The 24,449-nt window shown below is 37.1% G+C and overlaps 1 protein-coding gene across 3 annotated transcripts in view; it reads left to right on the forward strand.

Moving 5' to 3' along the window:
• The first annotated feature begins 2,992 nt into the window (after nt 1–2,992).
• Nucleotides 2,993–24,449, forward strand: part of si:ch211-212o1.2 — a 60,073-nt gene continuing 38,616 nt past the window's right edge. Inside the window, exons 1-2 of one of the 3 annotated variants that reach the window (XM_005159088.6) lie at nt 2,993–3,204; nt 3,308–3,472. In XM_005159088.6, coding sequence (XP_005159145.1) covers nt 3,313–3,472 — 160 coding nt within the window. In that variant the 5' untranslated portion in view covers nt 2,993–3,204; nt 3,308–3,312. Of the gene's footprint in view, nt 3,473–24,449 lie in introns of all 3 variants that reach the window. The other 2 variants (XM_005159087.6, NM_001080164.1) reach the window with 2 other exon arrangements.

The following is a 24,449-nucleotide window of genomic DNA, read 5'->3' on the forward strand; positions in this document are numbered from 1 at the left end:
TCACAACATAAAATGCTTTTATTAACATAATGGTTTACAAATCTAAGGGGACTGAACATGAAACAAAGAAATTTGCCAATGAAGTAACAAGGATTGTGTTGTTGTTGCTCATTTTAAACATGTAGCTTGAACAAGCAGCAGTAATCATTTCTTTGAGTATACACAACACAGAAAAAGTTAAATGAGTGTGGACACAACAGAAAATCTAAATCAAGTCATGTCAAAGTCACATTTTATACATATAAAATATATTTCCCAACAACAAAATTGTGGCTAGTGAAAATGGCGAGTGGCTAGTAAGGTTGGAAATCTACTAGCCACAGTGGCTGGTGATCAAAAAGTTCATGCCAAGCCCTGTTAATCATGAATACAAACAGTGACTGCATTAAGTCAAACGAGTTCAATTTGATTTAAAAATCATGTAAAAATGGCACCGTGTACGGTGGTGCAGTGGGTAGCACTATCACCTCACAGCGAGATGGTCACTGGTTCGAGCCCAGGCTGGGTCAGATGGCATTTCTGTGTGGAGTTTGCATGTTCTCCATGCGTTCGCGTGGGTTAAAAAAAAAAAAAAAAACGGAAAGAAGGAAAATCTGATTGATAGTGTCAACCTAAACAAAGACTACACATTTCCCTCAAAATTTTGTGTTGTGATGTAAATAATGAAAAACTGAGTGCTGATGGCCGGATGATTTAATGTTTGTGACTTGGGGAAATAAGCACAGAAACGTCTATTTAAAGTGGTCTTTCTTCTTTCAGCGGTGCAGTTTCTGCTTTAATTGCATCCATGTGTTTAAGCAGCTGGTTCGGCCGCTGAGTCTCATAACTTGAGCCGGACAGAAGGTCGGTGCTGTTCCCAGAAATCAGCCATCGGAACGCATCGATACACTACGGGCCCCTGAGGGCCTCTGAACCTGTTCGCTTTGGGAAAAGGGGTTCAGCACACCATCTGAGTAACTCCTAAATACTCCAAAATTGGACTTCATGAACCATCCATACTATCTGATCTTATTGAATCTCACCCTTAACTAGGGCTTCAGTTGTTTTAATATTCATGGACCTCACAGTTGTCTCAAACATGTGGATTTTGCAGTGGTTAGCACTGCTACCTCACAGCAAGAAGGTCGCTGGTTTGAACGCATTCATTTTTGCGTGGAGTTTGCATGTTCTCCCCATGTTGGGTTTGATAAAACTAAAACTGGCCGTATGTATGTGTGTGAATGAGTGTGTATGAATGTTTCCCAGTACTGGGTTGCAGCTGGAAGGGCATCTGCTGTGTAAAACGTATGCTGAATAAGTTTTCGGTTCATTCTGCTGTGGTGACCCCTGATGAATAAAGGGAAAAAGTCGAAGGAAATGAATGATTGAATATTAGCAGCCAATGACTATCAAAGTACAAGGTTGTTTACAGTCAATTAAATAGTGCTAATAATGCTTAAAGTCATACTTGAATGTAATTTCAGAGAGAATATTAAAAGTAGAGTGTTAAACAATATAGAGACCTTGTCACAAGTTGCCACTGAAGAATTGTGCGAATATAAAACTAACATCACCTCAATGTGGATTTTAAGGGTAAATGGAGATTTCTACATGAGGCCAAAGAAATGTCTGGCAGAAATAGAATCAGTCACCATTCAGTGAGTTTATTTTCCATGAGATGAAAGTGAACAGTTCTGCCTTGAGTAAATGATGACGTTATGTTTGCATTGGAGGAACTGTTTATACTTCTTAGAGGTAGCATATTTATAGACATGGGGGCGTTCTTGTTGTGTGTTTAATGCGTATGAATCATTGATTCATGTTCTGTATTTGGTGCAGATGAATAGTGTTTCAGTGTTATGTAAATGTAGTGTGTAAAAGGTATAGTCAATTATAAGCAATTGTAAAAATTGTGTTTTGTATTAATTATTATAATATTCGAGATATGTGTTATGTTAGCAAACCAGTTAAACTGTCTGTCATTCCTGAATATTGTCAGTCTTTACAACATCACAAAACACACGATAAAAGAAAAGATTTTCTATAGTACACTAATTAATATATAATTATACCCTACTGAAAAAAAAAGGCTGGTTGGCTGGTTTTAGCTGGTCAACCAGGCTGGTTTTAGAGGGGTTTTGGCCACTTCCAGGCTGGTTTCCAGCCATTTCCAGCCTGGTCTTAGCTGGTCAGGCTGGGAGATGATCAGCCAAAACCAGCTATGTCCAGCTTTAACCAGGCTGGTCAAGCTGGTTTTAGATGGTTTTAGCTGGTCACTTTCCAGCCTGACCAGCTAACACCAGGCTGGAAACCAGCCCGGAAGTGGCCAAAACCCCTCTAAAACCAGCCTGGTTGACCAGCTAAAACCAGCCAACCAGCCTAGGCCAGTTTAAGCAGTTTTTTTTCATCAGATTCAGGGTAATTACATTAAATTTCCATTTTACAGCATTATATAGGATAATGCTTGACAGATTTGTTTCCAAACAACATGTAAGCAACGTGTATGATGTATACAATTAATATGTTTGCGACAGCTTTAAGCTATTTGTGGAGTTTGTTTGAAATATTTATAAATCATTGTCCATGCCTGTGATCGCCGGTACATAATCAAACAGACACTTGAACATGAGATAGCATGATTATCTTATCTATTTCTTATCAACAGGTAGCACAGTAGTCATGTGTACTCGTATAATTTCACTAGAGGCGTTTGTGTCTTATCAGCGTCTCGAGCACTACGATAGACTCGCATGAGATGTTAGGGACCGTTGGTAAAACCCCAGACATGATTCGCTGACATTAAGGGGCGACGCCAGTATAATCCTACAGATTTTGTAATGTACATTTGATTAAACATCAAAAATCGTTTTGTTGATTATGATAATTCTTAGATAAGAGTAGCCGGTGATCAAAATGGCTTTTTCCTCTCACACTATAAACGCGTCTTTTACGACGGTCCCTAAGATCAGAGCACAGCAGCAGGCAGAGGAAAAGTTTTGCGAATATTCACTTTATTCAGGCTGTCGGACAGTTTAAAGAGCTGCTCAGAGTCCCCGCCGGGAGCAATATTATCTATCATTTGCCTCATGAGATGAAACAAGGTAAATAATAATTATCGAGGTATGTTTGTTTATTATAGCGGAGTGGTAGACAGGCAGTTCGTGCGTATTTTAGTTCCGGGTGTGTTTCGCTGAAGTAGGAACCTCAGTGGGTTTACCAAGAAAGGTGTGTCATTCACCGCTAAACCTGAACCCCTGTGTATTAATTACTAAATGCACGATACAGGGTCATTATTAATGCATTTTCTCTGAAAACTGGCCATCATAAGGGACCATGGCGGCGGCGTTACTGTCAGAGACGGAGATCAGGCATCGGTCTATGGCGGAGGAGGATCCGAACGGGAATGAGCACGGGGCGGCCGCGCGCAGCACCGCACCTCGCTGGGGACCACAGCACGCCGGGGCCCGACAGCTCGCCAAGCTGTACTCTCCGGGTAAGACGAGCACGTCAGCTGTCATTACACACATCTGTGTCAATGTGAATGATCCTTCTACTACTGCACACGGCAGCGTCTACGGGCCAGACTAAGGCCAGGAAAGCACACACACACATCCAAAAGTTGCTTGTAGTCTTATGTGTAGAGGTCAGTTTGAGATCAATATCATGTGACAGCTCCATCAACATAATGTATTGAATGTTGGTGATTGTTTAACATTGAGCTGCGTGTATATGACCCCGTTTATGGGTTGCATGTGTTGTGCATGTGCTACTTTGTAAAACTTGTAATTGCAGCTGTCAGGGCAAAGTGTTCAGAATAAGAGGATCATTTTATAACACTTCAAGGAACTCAAGATTTAACGCTTTGTCACTGTCATATTTTTAACACTTTGTCACTGTCATATTTTTCTAATTTTCCATTTTTATTATTATTTTTTAAAAGTTAATGATATATTTAGCAGGAATAGAATCAGTCAATGCATGTATTTCCATTAAGTGAAGGTGGACAGTTCTGCCCTGAGTAAATGATGAGTGGTGTTGCACACTTTATGCTTTCCTGTGCAAAAGTGGTATATTTTTAGATATGGGGGCTGTCATGTTTTGTGTTTAGTACAAATGAATCATAGCTTCCGTGTCTGTATTTGGTGCATATGAGCAATGGCTCTTTTTTCTTAAATGCAAAATTGTACGTTTTGGTGTTATTTTCAAGTTTGTAAAAGTCATGGACATATATAGACGATTCTAGATGATTTTTATTTTAATTTGGAGATATCCCCCAAATTAAAAAAAATGTAATAAAATTGTTGGTTTAATTCTAAGAATCAGTTACTGATATAAAGATGAAATTGTTCTCCGTGAAATATATGAAATGATATTGATAAAACATTACAGTATGGTCCCATCAATAAAATGTTGTTAATGCATTATTTATTTATGAGGAATTCATTTGTTATTTGATATTGATATTTGATATACATGATATTTAATAATCTTTGTAAATGCTGATTTAATAAAAAGAAAATGTTAACTAAACCTCACTGGTAAAGGAAGTACAGATACACTATTAAAATATGAATCCAGCTTTCCCTGAGCAAAAGTAGTACAGTACTTTTATTTTTAAGGATGTAAAATAAAAAAATGGTTATAAAAGTAAAGATTGGCGATGAATCATATATTTATTCCTAAAATCACTGGACAGACTAGATTATTATTATTATTATTATTATTATTATTATTATAACCTTTATTTTACCAGGTAAGTCACATTGAGATTAAAAATCTCTTTTACAAGAGTGTCCTGGCCAAAATTAGGCAGTATACATGTCACATGGGTCTAACAGACAACAAACAATTGACAGTTAACATGAATCACACTGTTCAATCTGTTTCAATTTCTAAATCATTTATTCTCTTTTTTTTATTGAAAGCATTTACTGAAATAAATTCTTTAAACTGCAACTTTGTTTGTAGATTGTTCCTTGCAAAAGGTGCTGCATATTTAAAACCCTTTTTCCCTATCTCAGTCTGCACTTTAGGAACAGACACTAAATAAATATTCTGTGACCAAAGACCATAGCTAAGGGCTTTTTACAAATGTAAATCTGTAGATATGATGAGAGTAAACCCAATATAGATTTTTAAACAAAGATATGCCAATGCTTGAACCTACAAGTAGAAATTAGAACTATATAGAGCAGTGGTTCTCCAACTTTTTTTTATGTAGTACCACCTCAAAAAATTATTGTTTCTCCTAGTACCACCATAATAGGCACTATTGAAATACAGTAGCACACAATGAAACAGCAACAGCACTGCACAGTTGAAAAAATTAGGCAGATTAATTCCTATTACTAATACTATTTATTATTGTCAGCCACTTTAAACATTATAAATAGTTTGAACATTAACACTGTACTCTACTTATGTGTAAAAATAAAATGTTAATATTTACATTAAAATGTGCTTTTAAAAGTTAAAAATAAAAGGTTACTGTTCTTTAAAAGTAAAAAAAAAACTCCTGTACTCAAATGTAAAGTATTAACATATACTGTAGTAGCCTATTCATCAACACCTGGAAATGTTGCCTATACCTCAGAAATGTAGGCGATATGTCTTAATATTCATACATAAATAATTTTTGATAAATTTTGAAATATATGTAGCATGTACATATGACATATTTGATTCCTCCGCGTAACACTGGAAGGAAGCATGCATACCACTAGTGATGCTTGTACCACAGTTTGAGAACCACTGATAAAAAGCATACATTGAGTATGTTTTTATTTTAATACCAACATCTTTTACACACAATTAAAATTAGGATACTCATAAGTCAAGTGTGCAAGAGAGTCAAATAATCTTAAAGAGTACCTATGATGAAAATCATCTTTTGTGAGAAGTTTGGGCAGTACTGTGAGTAGGTATAGTGTTTCCACAGTCATAATCGAGTGATATAAACTCAACAGGTCTTTTTTTAATTTATTTTTAATTAATTAATGTATTTTTTTCAATTTCCTGACATTAAAATAGGATCCAAATCTCTCCCATTTTGAGGCCCACTGCAAGGCGACGTAGGAGTGCGGTTTTCCTGCCCACCAAATTGATTGACAGCCGTGTATTAACATGTCTCCGTATTAACACGTATACTTGTATCAACAAGACATGACGTCAGAAAGCAACTGGGATTAAAAGATCTGTTTATCTCTCTGTGATCATCAATCATCATCAAATGTGATCAAGAACGAGCTTTACAAGTTTAAAATATTTTTAAAACAGTGCATGTTTGCAATGAATTACAGCGATTTTACCGTCTTTACTTTATCACCACAGCCGCATGTCAGTACAATTATAAAAGGAGACGCTTCAATCCTTGTTTGTGGATGTTAAACCAGGTTTATTTTGTAGATGAACATAACGAATATCCATACAGCAGTGGATATTAAAGTGCATCCTGTCACATTTGCGTGCAAAAACAGTGCAATATTAAACAGGTGCGCTGTGTCTTTGCATGTGTGCAAACTTTATGTGTGACTCATCATTGCAGAAAGGCTTGAATTTACTCCACAACAAATACATCAAATAATCATTGGGAAAGTTCCTACTGTATTATTTTCACAAACGTTACTTGAGATCTGCTTCCTTCATGTCTGTCACTGTGCTGTTTATCTGGCGCAGCAGGAGACTGAGACACAGTCTGACAGACATGTGGGAACGGTGGGTGGGGAGAACTATCAATAAAGGCACAGGCCACAAAAACAGCTACATAATGTTCAGAGCAGAAAAGTCTAATATTCTGAAAGGTATAATAAGTAATCTGATGGGTGTTTTGAGCTGAAACTTTGCACATTCTGGAGAAACAAAAGACTCATCTTAAATCTTAAAAAAGGGGTAAAATAGGTGCCCTTTATAATCTGATCACGTATATATTCAATATGAAAATTAATATAGTTTGGACAAAATAAAAGGCTATAATCTCATATAATGCTCTATCTTTCATTTCGTGATGTCACAAAACTCATTGGTAATACTTTTTAACGCAGTTAGAAACATGAAATATCTTGCATTTTATTTAGCAATATTTAATTTTATATATCAGACATTTTTTAGAAAGTGTTTATATACTTTATTATTGTTTTAATATTTTTAAGTTTAGTCAAACATCTAAATAAAGGGAGAAATATGTTCATATATGATTGAGTACATTCTATAATGTAAGTCCTTTACATGTGACCAACTATTAATTGGTTGAATGAAATATTAAGTGATTGAATATCTTGCTATATGGCGTTATCAAGACAAATCAGTGAGATGACTTGTTTCATGTAATGAGATTTGTGTCATATCGCCCAGTCCTTCTCTCTGTGATGCATTGTGTTATTATTTATATTCTTTATTTGACTGGTGAGAAGTCAGAAACAGGCCACCAAATAAACAAATGAGTGTGTGCTTTATTTTTTTTCTTCATTCCAGTTTTGGCTTAATGGAAAGCCGCTCCATCTCTGCACATCATGAGCCGGAGATCAGCAGCGTTAGGAAAAGCCTTTAACCCCCAATCCAACCCAACCCCACTACAACACACCACAACACTCACTCGCCGGTCAACCACTATACTCTATCAGCAGACCCAGGTTCATCATGCCATGGGATGCTTGTAGTTTTGTAGCCGCAATTAAAACTACATTGATTTAACTCCGAATGCTATTAAGAATGATAATGACCACTCCATTTTCTCTGGCAATGCACCCAGCGCGTCAAGCATATGCTACCGCTGGCGCGTCCAGCATGTAAATTACTTGGCCATGTTGCGAACATCTGAGAGAAGTTTTGCGAGGTTAATAACATAATGTTGTGGTGCATCTCTCTGTGAACGAGAGGTTGGGTGGAATTGTGGATGGGATTTTTTCGGATGAGCTCAGCTGAGTTTAGTATCCACCAGCTGTGAGGTGCATGTCAGTGAGGCTTATCTGTGGGATTCTCAAGGAAACTATGCTGGGATTGTTGTTTTGCTTGTGCTGTGGGTTACATGCTGTTTGCTGCTGTAATTACCACACTTTTAAAGTTTATCGTCCATGACATACTGGATTTTGGTTGGGTGGGAAAAGAATATTTTGTAGTAATTATAATGAATTGTTAGGCTGCACAATATTTCATTTCAGCATCGATATGGCAATGTGATCATTCGCAATAGTCAAATCGCAGGATATATGCAAAGTTGAGTTTGTATTATAATTGATCATTTGCATGTGTTTTTGATACATGTGTTCATATAATGATTTTAAAAACATTCGTGTATAAGGAAGTGTTCCTTTTTTGACCTTAACTGGATAAATTTTATTGAATTAGTTTTATTAATCAGTTACTGTACTTGAATACTGTTAGACTCGGAAAACGATAAAACACTTTATTTCAGTTGTATCTTTTTCTTGATTGTGTTTATAGATTGTTATGCATGAAGATACACACAACACATGCAAATACAGAAAGGCACTGCAAATAGCACAGACCACAATAAAAATGCTTCGGGTTCCTATAAATTTTTTTTTATTGTTTATTATATTTTATGGAGATGCAAATGGTAAAGATAAATTCATCAACCTCTGACTAAACGTGTGCATGAAAATACTCACAACACATGCAAATACAGTAACTTACTGCAAATAGCACAGACCACAACGAATATGTGTCAGGGGACCCCAAATATTTTATAGATTGTTTATTATATTTTATGGAGATACACTCCCACTGCAGAACCATCCCAGTCAATCAAATAAAATAAATTATTTCCAAATAAGGATATGAAATCTTTTATGAAGGTAAAAATGTATTCATATTACAATATATATCACAATGTTAATATTTTTTCAATAATGTGCAGCCCTAATCAATTGCATCAAATATAAACTGGTATTCTTAAGGCAATTCTGGACTTTATTTACACTAATGCATTTATAATATTTAATATGCATTCAGACTTTGAGGTCACTGACATTCGTTTTCAGCTTGCCTTTCATCTTATCTTACCAATGATGCCTTTATTTGATAAAATTAATTAAAAAATTAATTAATAAAAAAAAAACCCGTTGTATTATAAAATATAGTTTCAGTTTTTAACTTTTAACTAGGTGTCAGTGTCACATGATCCTTCAGAAATGTGATGTATCGTCACCTTGGAATTATAAGGTTCTATCTGCATTCTGAATGATTTTGAGATAATGAGCTTTAATGTTTTTGCATTCCATAGCAAACAGTAAATGTGTAACATTGTTATTTATTTTTTTAAATAAAAAGTCTTAAAATGTAAACAACTTATAAAAAAACATCCCATAATGTAATTAAGTTGTCGTTAAATCAGTAAGAATGTCAATAACTCAATTTTGACAAAAATGTCAGCTAGAACCTTATAAATCTAAGGTGACGATTAATACAGTTGAAGTCAGAATTATTAGCCCCCCTTTGATTTATTAATTTTTTTTCTTTTAAAAATGTTTCCCAAATTTAATTTAACAGAGCAACGAAAGTTCCACAGTATGTCTGATAATATTTTTTCTACTGCAGAAAGTCTTTATTTGTTTTATTTTGGCTAGAACAAAATCAGTTTTAAATTTTTTAAACACCATTTTAAGGTCAAAATTATTAGCCGCTTTAAGCTAAATTTTTTTTTGACTGTCTACAGAACAAACCATCAATATACAATAACTTGCCTAATTACCCTAACCTGTCTAGTTAACCTAGTTAAGCCTTTAAATGTCACTTTAAGCTGTATAGAAGTGTCTTGAAAAAAAATCTAGTCAAATATTATTTACTTTCATTATGGCAAAGATAGAATAAATCAGTTATTAGAAATGCGTTGTTAAAACTATTATATTTAAAAATGTGTTGAAGAAATCTTCACTCTATTAAACAGAAATTGGGGGCAAAAATAAACGGGCTCTAATAATTCAGGGGGCTAATAATTCTGACTTCAACTGTATAGGGGTACAAGCGAGATGTTTGTGAAAAGTGTGTGTATTCATTTATATTAATTCTTATAAATAAAGTTATAGGAATTGGTTGTCTTTCATTTTTAAAATAATGTTGCCACAGAGCGGTGTCATGTGCTCTCAAAATGGTGATGACTCATGCTGGAATCAAACCCTTTCTGTTGCCATTCCTGAATCTTTAAGTACAACACATCGCCCAAAAATGCTCTTGTCCACCACAAAACCTTGTATATTTGATTTAATTCAATACTTTATCCACGAAAAGTCTTGAAATCCAATGGTAGGTTTCCTCGAGAGATGACTTCTGACGGAATTTAGCTTGCTTGAACTGATGCTGAACCGCGGTCCATCTGGAAAGGCCACAGAGAGCAAAGGGTTGAGCCACAGAATATAATGTCAAGGATGCTAAAAGCAGACGCTCCGGAGGCCTGTCTGAGGGTGGTTTGTGCTCGTGCGAGTCTGATATGAGGTGTGCGGGAATGGCGTTTGGAAGTGTTGAGGCTTACTGGTGAAAAGGGATTGATGAGGCTTCAGTCTGCTCAATGAAGCCTCCGGCTCATTACTGTAACCCCAGGACAGCGAAACAGCTGGACGCCTCTCCCCGCCATATGTCTGCGTGTCATGCACCACTGACTGCTCTTTGTGCTTCTTATCCCACTTTACAGATTCACCGCAAAGTAAACAGGATTTACAGGCTACTTTCTGTTTCCCCCATCGCCTCAGCCAGCCGCCATGCTCTGGTTGCCGGGGTGCTTGCCGCGTGTGTGTGTGTTTGAGAGAAAAAGAGATCAATATAGTATTACATTGCAAGATCTAGTTTCCTATGCAGTCAGCGGTCTTGACTCCAATCGGTTAAGTCCGCTTCTTATTTGTGGCAGGCTGATGTCTTGACTACAGAAAAGCTTGAGCTGTGCGGAGAGAGGAATATAGAGGCTGTAAATGGCTAGACTGCATGATAGACACACTGACCTACAAGTGCGACTGTGATTTAAGCTTATCAGCTGTCAAACACTGCTATATTTATTTATGGTAGCAATCCTGCAGATAAGCCAGCAATGTGTCAACATTGCACACCAAGAGCGATGCTTTCCTTTTGTGTCGAAATTCGTTCCACTGTAACAGTCCACTCGAAGATACATTCCTGATATACAAGCACTTTTATGTTTGATGAGGATTTTTTTTATTTATTCCTCCAGGCTTTGAAGTTAAATTAAAAATATGTGTTTTAAATGAAACACACATATTTATATTTAATCTTGCTGCATGGAAACAAAGCTGTATTCACAAGGAACAGGACTGATACAGTGAATTGAGGCAATAGCTACTATGTGTATTTTTGCTGATCCACTTTTCTTCATTGCACATTGTTTTATTAGTTGTTAGAAGAAGAATAAAAGGTAATATCTATATGCAGATTTGCTTTATCGTTTTAGCAGTACTGGTTAATGTTAAAACAGTTGAAATGGTTACCAGAATGGCAAGAGAACAACAGTTAAAATGTAGTTGATCGTAGAAATGTGGGTGTTTGCACAAGCTTCAGAGTTTACCTCTATTTCCAAGTCATGCCATGTTTGTTTATATAACATAGCACCTTATGCTGTAGATTGCTTAATAATAGGCAGGTAATAAGCCAGTAGTTTTATAGCATGGATTAATGCTGCTTGATTTTAAGTTATTAACTGATCATTAGTAGTTATAAAGTATGATCTTATTCTGCATTCTCTAATCCTACCCAAAACCTAAACCAAACTTCTACCTCACTAACTATTAATAAACAGCTAATTTGCCATTTATTAAGCTAGGAGTGTTAGTTAATGGTTTGTTAATACTGTGAATTGTGACCTAAACTAAAGTGTAACCCAGTATTGCTTTAGGTAACACTTCATAATTACTCACTATGAATCATTTATTGAGTATTAGCAAATAGTTGATTCATTATTTATTAAGCATTAACTCATACATATCAATACATTAATAGATGTTAGCTACAAATGCTGTACTTAAAAGCACATGTATAATGTACTTTATGATTGTATTTTCATACTTTGTTTAATAATTTATTTTTCATTGCAAAATTAAATGTTATTTACTCACCAGTTATTTAGGACTAGTTGGTGTTTTTTTTTAATCATTCAGATTGCATAAGTAAATAAATAATAAACTATTTAAATTAGAAACTATACTGTACATCTTATTTATCTGGCATATATTAATAGTCACTTTGTATGTTAATAAATGCTTTACTACCTCAACTTCAGTTTTGTGAATTTTTATGCTTTTGTAAATCCCTTATAAATGACTACTAAAAAATCTAATTACTGTAAATTGCTGAGTAACAGGAGTGTCGAAATATAAAATTAGATAAAACAACAATATAATAATTTAACTATATTATATATGATACAACATTTGAGTGTTATTTAGCGATGTTTAAAGTAGTTTTATTTTAGAAAAGATTGCACATATTTATTGTTAATTTGATACTGTTTTATTTGTGTATCTTTAATTGACTAGAAATGAATAAAGTTGTTTGTTTTCTATTTTTTCCTTTTTAGTATATAACCAAGCCTCTAATTGTCATTTATAAGGAATTTCTAAAGCATAAATAGTCCTCGCTTTAAATTAGGTCACAAAACTGGATGAATTTAAGCATTTATTAAAACACAAAGTAACTATTAATATAAGCCTGAATAAGATGTTCATTTGAATAGTTTATTATTCATTTACTTACACATTCTGAACAATCTTTAAAAAAACACCAATTATTCCTATATAACTGGTTTGTGAACGTGCCACCTCTTAGCATATTCAGTTTAATATATACACTTTAGTACTTCTCCTTTTCTATCTCTTTCAATTTTTCTTTTTTTTTTCCTTTTTCTTTTCATTATTTATTTGACGTAATACACCATGCTGCCAACCTCGACCTTCGGTACTGACCTGTTTATATGCTTAATTTGTAAAATGAATGCACATCACATATTGTTTATGTGCATCACATACTGTGTGTTGCACAATATGTGGGTTATAATGTGATTTATTTTTATTTTTTAGTCAATTTTGTACTGTTAATTGTTTTTGTTTATAAACTTGCACAAAAATCTATTTAATGTTAAAAAATGGTTTGTACATAATACTTAATTCAGAAACGGAAAAGGAATCAGTAACAAAGTATGAAGACACAGTCATTAAGCACATTAAACGTGTTTATAAGTCAAGAATACAACATTTGTAGATTTGGTTATAAACTACTAACATCTATTAATGTAGAGTTTAACAAATAATGAATCAGCTATTTGCTAATGCTTAATAAATGATTCATAGTGTGTAGTTATAAAGTGTTACCTTGCTTTCTTTCAAAACATTCCATTAATCTAAAAACAGTCTAACAATTTTTTGAGGTCCAAGTTGTTAGTTCTGACAGGGTGTTTGCAGGGTCTGAAAAAGTAGTAAAAGTTGATTAATCAATTATGGGAAAATTAGGGCCCTTTAAAAGTATTAAAAAGTCTTAATCGGGTTTTTACAAGTTCTTAAATTTTGTTTGTCCAAAGTATTTGACTTCAAAAAAGCATAAATATATATATTTATTTTCTTAGTTCCACACGATTGATTTGGGCTGAGTGTGTCTGTAATGCTCCTCTTTCTGAGTGATGTCATGTTATTTGCGACAATTGTGGGAAGGTGTTGTGACGCTCTCCGCATGTAGCGATACCATAGAGCGAAACAGACGGCAAAATGGGAAAATGTAAGTTTGCGTACTCCTGGTTTTAGTAAGACGAGTTCAAACTGTGGTTGAAGCCAGTCGCTGAAAACAATGGCACAATTTATTCTTTCAAGCTGGGTTTCTTCCGAGCTTATCTTCCGAGTTCTGTTGCATGGGTGCTCCATTGATTTATTTAACTACAACTGTTTATTAAGTTAAAGTTTTGATACCGATTAGAACTTGAAGTGGTGGAGTCTTTAAATATTCTGAGAAGGTCTTTAAAAAGTCTTAAAAAGGTATTGATATTACCTTTAGGATTCCTGCATATACTCTGATCCCGAATACACTGCATGGAGCAGCTGCTACAGTGGTTGCATCAAAACCCTTAAGTTTTCAAACTGAAGGTCTGGGCACTAAAGTTATACAAAGAGTTCTAATGTGAGGATTTAGTTGCAAATGTGCCTCTGTCAATGATGTCTGACCTGTTTCCTGACCAAATGTTTGTTTTCCTCTCACTTTAAGTGGTGACATCTTGACCCTGATCAATCTGAGGTCATATGGTGGCCTTGGAGATGGAAATATACTAAAGACGTTCACGCTGAGTGCCTTTTCTTTGCAACTGCTTTGTCCAAGTGACCTTATGCTCTGTGCACTTATCTCTCTATCATGTTAATCTAATCTGACTGACTCTGAATGCGATCTGCCATTGATTCATTCACCCGTTTCGTTTCATTCATAGATGTTGGGAAAGGGAAAGTGGCTGTAATCAGTGTTTCACTGTTAGTTCTGTTTATCCAAAAGTCTCTTAAGCTGCAAACCAAAATAACAATTATGTTTTATAAGGGATCGTGTGAGATTTAAAAACTGGGGAAATGATTGCGGAAAAGTTTGACTTTGCATGACAGAAATACAATTTCATTAATAACTGAATGCAGTGCTTCCTACATGATTGACATATACTTGCAGTGTAGTTGGATTGAAGCACACCTTGTACCCACGGCACATGGTTGCCTACAAGTGACAAAAAAATGACTATTAACAATATTTTTTATTTATTATGACACTGTTTCTTTTCAATGAGTGGAAGGTTTTTTTTTAAAGACTGTTAAAATAGAAAAAGAAATCCAGTATTTGTTTTACGTTTATTCTATTCAGGAGCCATGTGCACCCACTGAAAGGTAAAATCTGCTGCTGACATTTTGTACAGTTTTGTCAAAGTATGTTAGATATGTAAAAAATATGTAAAATATCAACATCATCAAATAAAATTTTGATGAATTAAACCATCTATGGAATAAAAATCTTTAAAAAGTGTAATAGTTACAAGAATAAAAAGTGTAGATTATTTAATTATGGCAAATGCGTCAACTCTATCCTGCCCACAGTTGAATGCTGCTGCAAGGCTTTTAACCGGTACCAAAAAATATGACCACATCACACCAGTTTTACGCTCTTTGCACTGGTTGCCTGTGCACTATCGTGTCATTTTTAAAATTCTTCTCCTATTTTTTAAATCACTAAATGTCCTGGCTCCTTCCTACCTGTCAGACCTGTTGACTGAACATCAGCCTGGTCGGTCTCTTCGGTCATCTAACCAGAGACCTTTATACATCCCAAAGTCGAGGCTGAATTGCAGGGGTGACCGGGCTTTTGCTGTAGCTGGTCCTAGATTGTGGAATGTTCTGCCCCTTTGTATTCGGTCTATATCATCTCTGTATGTTTATTTTATTTTAAATGTAGGTTGAAAACTCACCTTTTGGATTTGGCATTTTATCAGTGAGAATTGTTTGTTTTTAGCTGTAATAACTATCAGTGAGAATTTTTTTGTTTTAGCTATAATTTTAAACGTTTTCTTTGTGATTTGTTTTGTTCAGCACATTGGTTAACCTTTTGTTGTGTATAATAGTGCTATATAAATAAAATTGACATTGACATTTGACATATGAGTTAATTAGCCTTTTTTTATCGGTGTACATATATTTTGCAGCAAGTTTAGATGTCATTTCATCCTCTCTGAATAAATAGAAAAGTTTATTTGAGTCGTTTAGATCAAAGAATTAATCAGGGATGTGATTCTTCCGTATGAATATGGATTTTACATATTTTCCGAGCTCAATGGGGCAGCCCATTATACATTTGCGTAAAGTTTTATTATTTTTTTTAACAGGAATTTCAGGGATGTAATTGTAGACCTACCTAGGCTACTCTGTATATAACAATGATATTTTGTAGTCCTATAATTTGTCGCTGACAATTGCTTTGAATAGGTGTGCTGCTGTGCACTTTTTCTGCGCTCACCTTTGCATGTCATGACCACGTGCGCTGTATTTACATTTTAAATACAGCTGCAGGACCCACATTTGTTATTATTCTCTGCAAGTCATCTGTTCTTAAGTCTTCATTAATTCAGTGCTACAGCCTATAACACCTCAAATTCCTGAAAGTGTCATAAGGTTGGATGATGCTACAAATTTATAAAAAATACATTTTATAATTATTTAAAGCTATTAAAAACAGGGACTAAGCCTAATTTTTTATTTCAGGGTGGCATTTTAAAGTATATTAGGCTGCTCATTTCAGCTGGACGTAATATTTTTACAGTTGGAATTGTTGACTGACTAGTAGTTTATTTATCACATTGGAGAGTCGACTAAATTATAGGGAACGTTATATTCTGTGGACACAAGAGAACTATGTTAGTGATGCCAGAAAGCGAAAACAAAAACCAAAATCCGGACATTCTAGGAAATTTAGAAACCCTGGATGGACACATTTTTAAGTCTCAAAAGCGCACATCTCTGCAGAACATGTGAGATTGTCTGTGGGGGAGTGTTGACAGTTCTCACACACACAACTAGGAGTAGGAAACATGTAGGGCTAGAGGAGATTTTCCACTGGTTAATCGATTGTGGATGTTTGGCTATTGAATACAAAAAAAGTGTAAAAAGATGATAATAATGAAAAAATAAATGTCATTAAATATACAGGGGCCGCAGTTAATATACCTGAGCGGTCCACCCAAGTAAAGTCTAAAGATGGGAAGCACTAAAATGAATGTAATCTTGGTAAGCAGAAAAGAAGCTTCTTTGAATAAATCTCACCGACCCCAAAGTTTTGTGCTACTTCACATTAGTGTATCTCCCATAATATTGTATAATCAACTGTCCTAAAATACCAAAATAACTTCTTTTTTTGTTTAAGTAGAGTAAAATCTCCCCAATCGCTTGGTTTGGCCTTTATTATATAATTAATGTATCTTGTACTGTGTTCTGTAGCTTGTAAGCTGTGACCCTTTGTGTCTGCTTATCTGATCTTGGTAAATGTAGCCGTGTCTTTTACTTCACCCTCACACACTGGCATGGTAATCTCATAGCAGAATATCTCATCACACCCCATGTTAATAGTGAGCAGGCAATAGAGGTATTGCAACATTTGCATGTAGAAACGTATAGTTCTACAAGAGCCTTGGCAACAAAAGGAAGCCGTTGATGTTTCCGCTTGTAGGTGAGTGCTCCGGTGAGTGGCACAGGGCCAAAGGTGTGTGTTACAGTACAAAGAGTAGACCAGGCCGAGGAGTAGAATGAGACACCGGACACGTCTGCTTGACACTGAGCATAACCCTGCCTTCAGTTCTGCCACTGTTTTACACATCCTAAACAAACCAACAGTCTTACTCTGTTCAGCTCTTCATTCTGATGAAGGTATTCTCAATAGTAAGAGCATGTGCTTCTAATATACTGTAGATGCATTGGGAAAGAGTTTAGAATGATTCAACATCAGTAATATTTCTTCAACACAAAATCAGCATTAAATGATTCATCATGGATCAAGTGAAACTGGAGTAACGATGCTGAAAATTCATCTTTAAATGACAGGCTTAAATAGTTTATATTTTATCTGTGTGTGTCCGCGTGCATTTAAAGTATGACTTATTTTGCCATACAGTGAAGAATATATTATTGTTATTGGGGCTGTCAAACTCCCAATAAATAGGAGGAAAAAAGAATATTTGATGACTGTTGCAGTGTACTCAGTCTATTCTTAAACATACAGTAACATTAGATGTCGTAGAAAGCAGCTATGAAAATGTCATGTGTACATTTGAATATTCATGGATAGTCTGCTTGGGTTTTGACAGACTATGGTGCTAATCCCTAGTCATTCACTTCCACTTTATGAAAAATGGCACCTTTGCAGTCTGCTAAACTTCATTTGTGTTAAGCACAAGTTTGCTTTACAAGTATTGAAAGTGAAGCCAAAACATTTTAGAGCCCCCTGGTGGCTGGCTGCACTATAGGAGATAAAGCCACCCTAAATCTCTCCACCCCCTCACTCACACCACTGTCCTCCATTACAGACATCATATATTCTTCAAAATATGTTATTTTATTCTCTGTGTAAAAAGAAACTCAAAGTTTTGGTACTATTTGAGAGTCAGTAAATGGGCTATATGCACATAAACTTTTCATTTTAGCCAAGCAGCCTCAGGACTTGTGGTGAACTGTCTTTTCATTACAAAATCGCAAAGTTTAAGGTTTGATTTCTTTAAAGGTTGGTGATCTTCACTGCCTGATATATATACGATATGAAGTGGGTCTCAAACTAGACGAGAAGCACTGCAGTAAATTCTTTTTCCCCCCGCCATGTCTTTAAAATATGACAGTTTATTTTACCCCAGTTTTCAATGGAGTTTCTCATCTGCTGATCCTGAAGCCTGGTTTATACTCAACACGTCCGCTTGTTCGCTTAAGTGCGCACGGTGAATGTGACGTCATCGCAGAGTTTGTGGATGTTTGCTTTGGGTGTGCGCGACATGATTTCAGTTGCCGGTGCGCACAGCATTTTTTGAGACTCGAGCTAACACGGTGTGCGTGGCACCATGTTTGATTTGAATTGAATATGAACCACTCTGAAGAGATTTTGTCTGAAACAGAACGACTGTACAGACATCTTTATGATCCCTGATCATAGAAATAGCCAGATGAGCAATAATTCTTGGCTAGAAATAGCAACAACCTTGGGAAAGAAGAAAGTTTTTGTTAAAAGGTTTGGAAATACCTGAGGGATAAGTTTAAGGTCAGTTTCTTTTGACCGCCCTCTGTCGTTTTAAAGAAAATCACAACAACGATTGCGGCAAGTATAAAAGCCTTGTCCCTTACGTGAGGTGCGCGCGCAGTCAGTGAAGGTACACAATGCTGTGCCAGGCGAAAGTATAAATCCAGCTTGACGGCGCTAGCAGTTAACAGTCTTTCATCTCGCTTTACGCTTGAACAACTAAATGAATGCTTAAGTCTATTCAACTGAATGTATTGTAATTACATTACATTATTGATGCTGTAAAAGGAACCTTATGACATTGAAAATAGCCACATAAAGCTTTCACCGGAGGTTTATCATTGGCTGAAAAACTCTAGCTGTGCATAGAGCCTATTTTAGGAAACTTTCATGTTTTGAGGGTTAAGTTTTTCTTTGTCACACTTGTAAAGTTGTATGAAATCCAGTTCAGAGCTTATTGTTAGGCGTTTGCTTGAAACCAAAATAACCAACCCGAACTCCTTTTCCCCAAGAAGCAGCAAAACATGTCAGACTTTCCTGAGTGTCGGTTTGTAAATTACACCCGGGTTCTTGCAGATTCTGTCCTCTCTGTGGCAAACTGCAGACTCTGGCTAATGGTCTGTGCAGCCTGATGACCGCAGTTTTTCTTGCTAAAGCTGCTGGATGCAGCTTTCACTGATTTAGAAAGCTGAACACCTCTGGGTGCACAGCTTCTCTAATCTCATAGTCACCTTCTGACTGCAGAACTATTGCATTTCTAACTTGATTTCTCCTGAAGTTCACTCACACCGGTCCAATCAAACACTTAAAGTTGCTTAGCCGTGTAATCTTACTACACCCGACCCACTGTCAGGCCAACACTGCCCCCTGGCAGCACCAGATTCCAATCTTTACTGCGTTTTCTTTTCGGTCTACATGTGCTTTGGAGTCCCCTTACTCGGTGGAGCCTGACCTGCTGTATAATTCATCCCACCTTCCTGATGAACTCCAGCCACATTGACCCTGATGTTCCCAGCGAGTGCTTCTGGCTCTCCAATGCTGACCCAGAGGTCAAAAGGTCATAAGTTCAAGGTTTTGAATGGTAAGCTTATGGCCGTACACTTGAGCAGATCTTCTGACCCCAATGACCTGGGTCGCACCGGAATCAGACGGTCAGTTTGAGACGTAAAACGCCTTGTGTTGTTCACTGCGCCACTCTGTCCAGCATGAACCGCACACCGGCAGCGTAAACAAAAGCCAAGTGGGCTCTCGAGGGGAAAGAAAGAGAGAAGAAAAGAGAGGGAAACGGAGAGACGAGGAGGAGGGGAACCTGGCTACCTGCAACCTCTCCTGCTGGGCTTCTCAATTATACACACACCAGGGCAGCTAAATGCATTAGGACCTCAGCTGTATACACCATACAAAAGCGGATTCGCTCACACACACACACACACACTCACACGTGATGGAGAGAGAAAGCAGTGGGGATGAGGGGGGGTCAAATGCGGCATGATGTTAACAGTGTACACGAAAAATAGTCTCTTTTGCATGCCTACACGCACATAGAAGCGTGCCAGGGCGCCCAAATACATTTGGACTGGAACCACACAGCCTGTTATTAATATTTGATGGAGTTCTCCATCAGCTTTCTGTGTGAATTCAGGTGGTTTGTGGCAGTTGGGGACAGAGACAGTGGGTGAGCCGTATAATTACTATTATCTAAATTCCATTTCTGAACGCGGCCCTTCCCGCGCCGTCCTCAATCAGCGCTGTATTTAGTATGGAGTTCTCGGTGAAGTGGCTCCGCTGTGAATTTTCAATATTTAAAATCCACTCTCTGCATTTTAATCCCTATCTCCCTTATTAATGAATTTCAATCTAAAGGCCATAAACCTGCTTAACACTTTGAGTTCCCAAGGTCAGCGGCCCAGATTTGAGTTTTTTTGTAGTGAAGATGTGAGAAACATGAGTTTTGGTTTACTCTTCAACGTGTTTCGTTCAGTCTGTCCTGGTTGATTACGAACAACCTCTCGCCGTGACCTTCAGCACTATCCACTCTGGAGATTTAGAGATATTAAAAGGTATTTGTGTGTGTGTGTGTGTGTGTGTGTGTGTGTGTGTGTGTGTGTGTGTGTGTGTGTGTGTGTGTGTGTGTGTGTGTGTGTGTGTGTGTGTGGGGGGGGGGGGGTGGTCTCAGGGGTCTTTCCTAAGTCTGTCATCTGTGGCCCTTATCAGGGTCAATCTGACTGGATGCACACACAGAAATGCATGAATGTTTCTACCTACCATTCTCTTGAAAAATAACCATTATGAATGGGAACAGAGAATGAGTTCCTCTGAAGATTGGCAAAGTTGTTTTAGGAGCTATCCTCAACTTTAGGATCACGTGATTCTTCATAAGAATCATAAGATTCTGCTTTGACCCTCAATAAACATTTTATTTTATTATTCATGTTAAATACAGTTGAGCTGCTTCGTTTTTGTGGTGACTATAAAAGATTATTTGATGAATAGAAGGTCAGAGCAATTTTTTTATGTGAAGTGGAATCTTTTGTAACATCTATAAATTAATGTGGTCACTTTTTATTAATTTAATGCAACCTTGGTAATTAAAGTATATCCAAAAGGAGTCTGTAAGTTGTATTCATTCATTCTAAAAAAACACACACAATGCAGGAGTGTTTACAGTAGTGTGTTGCACTGTACTACATACTGGATCTAAAGGTCCATACGAACAAACATACATAGATTCATACAAATTTGATAAATAGAAAACTGGTTTTATTATTTCATATTTGTTGGTTGCACTTGAAAACATACCAGGGTAGTTAGATTTAATTAGTCAGTGAGGGCGTTTACATGGACACCAAAAATCTGATTTGAATGCAATTAAGACAATACTCTGATTAAGAGTCTACCATGTGGGGCGGAGGGGGCGTGGGGGGTAACTGGAGCTCAAGCTCCCCCTTGCTGGAGCTCTGCTCTGCCCATGTGGCTCCACAGTGAGTACCACTTGGTTAAAGTTGCCAAATTAAAAATGAAAGTCCAGAGGAAATGTGGATAGCATGTTGTCACATTGGCATTGGTCAAACTTTGTACTATAACATGTAAAACAAGATCATGAAAGGAACGTTCAAAAAGCAACTTATGTAAAGACGTCACTCACATTATTGTACTATTCAGATTAGGGCAAATAATTTGATTACTGATGTCCATGTAAACGTAGTCAGTCAATAATTTAATGAATCAGTCAAAAGACTTACTCGTAGTTTGAATTAATTTGACTTGATTGATTTGACTCACCAAACAACATAGCAGGATTGATGAGTTGTAAAAAATGTTTTAACTGATTCCTCAATCTTAAAACTTTTGATTGGTTCTTCTGCACATGTGATCCGAGCGCATTTTTGAATAACGTAACTTTTGTCCCTGGAAACAAACTTTTTTGTCCAGTCCAGTCCGCTTTCGTCTCTCTTTTGTAACAAAATAACTGTCTATCAGTCCTCACATACTTTACTGTTTTTGAAAATAACGATGCATTATGTGGCAGTGTGTGTGTGTGTGTGTGTGTGTGTGTGTGTGTGTGTGTGTGTGTGTGTGTGTGTGTGTGTGTGTGTGTGTGTGTGTGTGTGTGTGTGTGTGTGTGTGTGTGTGTGTGTGTGTGTGTGTGTGTGTGTGTGTGTGTGTGTGTGTGTGTGTGTGTGTGTGTGTGTGTGTGTGTGTGTGTGTGTGTGTGTGTGTGTTGTGTGTGTGTGTGTGTGTGTGTGTGTGTGTGTGTGTGTGTGTGTGTGTGTGTGTGTGTGTGTGTGTGTGTGTGTGTGTGTGTGTGTGTGTGTGTGTGTGTGTGTGTGTGTGTGTGTCTGGGTACATGTGTTAGCGTGTGTGTGTGTGTCCCAGGTTTAGCTGTCCACTGAGAACAGATGAAAGCAACAAGGCCTGTGACTGATCCATTTGTCCTGATCAGGGGAATTCTACCTCCCTCTCTCTGACTCTCTTTCTCTTCCTCTCGCCATGTATGACCCACTTTTCCTGTCTCTCCCTTCTTTCCCAAAGTCCCCTCTGAAGACAGGCCTACAGAGAGCTGGCAAGGGGACAATGTGTGTGTGCGCCTGTGCCATTATGTATCCCGCTAAATATAATTGTGTGCACTAATATGAGGTTCATTTTCCTGGGCAGTATTTGATGTTCCTAAATCAATACAGTTTCCTTTTTGCCCACATGTAGATGCCCTTGGCATTGTTGGGGGGGAGGAGGTGAAGTGGAGTAGAGAATGGCTCAGTCATGGCATGTTGGCAGGACTTTGTGGCGTGGCCGGCCCTCTGAAAGGCTGCTATTCTGAGTCTGTGAGTTGCTTTTTGTCTGCCTCTCCGGAGGAGGTGAGAGCCGTTCTTTCAGTGTCGCGGCTGCGCTGAGAACAGAGGGGCCCGCGCACCACCGCAGCCCCATCAGGAGAGCCCGTCGAAGAAAAGAGCCCTTTGTTCACCAAGGATAGAGACAGAAAAAACACCCATCTCTCCACAGCACAAACAACACATACTGTTCACACTTGCTGACTTCTGCTAGCGTGACAGGTGATAAACCGCCATCATGCCCCCCCACACACCTCCCCTTTTCATCTGCACTCACCCTGTCTCAGCACGGGACCCAAGCGTCCTATCAGACGTCCCGTCACCCCTTAAAAGTTTCAAAAGTACTCATTAATAACAAGATTAGTTCATCCAAAAATGTCTTTTCATGTCTTTCTAAAACTTTGACATTCAGGAGGACACAAAAGCAGATGTTTCCTTAAATGTGGCCGATTGCTCTTCTTCATGTAATAGCAGTGAATTTGGTGATGATTCAAAGTGTGGCTGCACAATATATCTTTTGAGCATCAATATTGCAATGTGTGTATATGCAATAGTCCTATCACAGGATGAGTTTATTTATTAAAGATTAAATTATAAATATATTGTTCATTCATTCATTTTCTTTTCGGCTTAGTCCCTTTATTAATCTGGGGTCGCCACCGCGGAATGAACCGCTTACTTATCCAGCAAATGTTTTACGCAATGGATGCTCTTTCAGCTGCATTCCATCACCAGAAAGCATCCACACACTCTCATTCACACTCATACACTATGGTCAATTTAGCATAACCAATTCACCTATAGCACATGTCTTTGGCAGGTGCTCGAACCAGCGACCTTCTTGCTGTGAGGAGATCATGCTACTCACTGCGTCACCTTCAATATAATTATTTCTACAATGATGACAATGTTATTAAGTTTGATTGTTAGGTTTTGGAAATATTACTCAGAGATTTTGGTCTATATTGACATTATTGCAAACCAGTCTGGCCATTCTCCTCTGACCTCTGGCATCAACAAGGCATTTGCTCTCACAGAACTGCCGCTCACTGGATATTTCCTCTTTTTTAGACCATTCTCTGTAAACCATAGAAATGGTTGTGCGTGAAAATCCAATTAGATCAGCAGTTTCTGAAATAATCAGGCCAGCCCATCTGGCATCAACAACCATAACATGTTTAAAGTCATTTAAATCACCGTTCTTCCCCATTTTAATGCTCTGCTTGAACTGCAGCAGATCGTCTGGACCATGTCTACATGTCTAAATGCATTGAGTTGCTGCCTTGTGATTGGCTGATCACAAATTTGTGTTAAAGAGCAGTCAGACAGGTATTCCTAACAAAGTGGCCAGTGTGTGTATATTACAGCAAAACAAACTTTTATAATGTAAGATTTTTCCAATAT

Source organism: Danio rerio, chromosome 18 (genome assembly GCF_049306965.1).
Source record: "Danio rerio strain Tuebingen ecotype United States chromosome 18, GRCz12tu, whole genome shotgun sequence".
Lineage (NCBI taxonomy): Eukaryota > Metazoa > Chordata > Actinopteri > Cypriniformes > Danionidae > Danio > Danio rerio.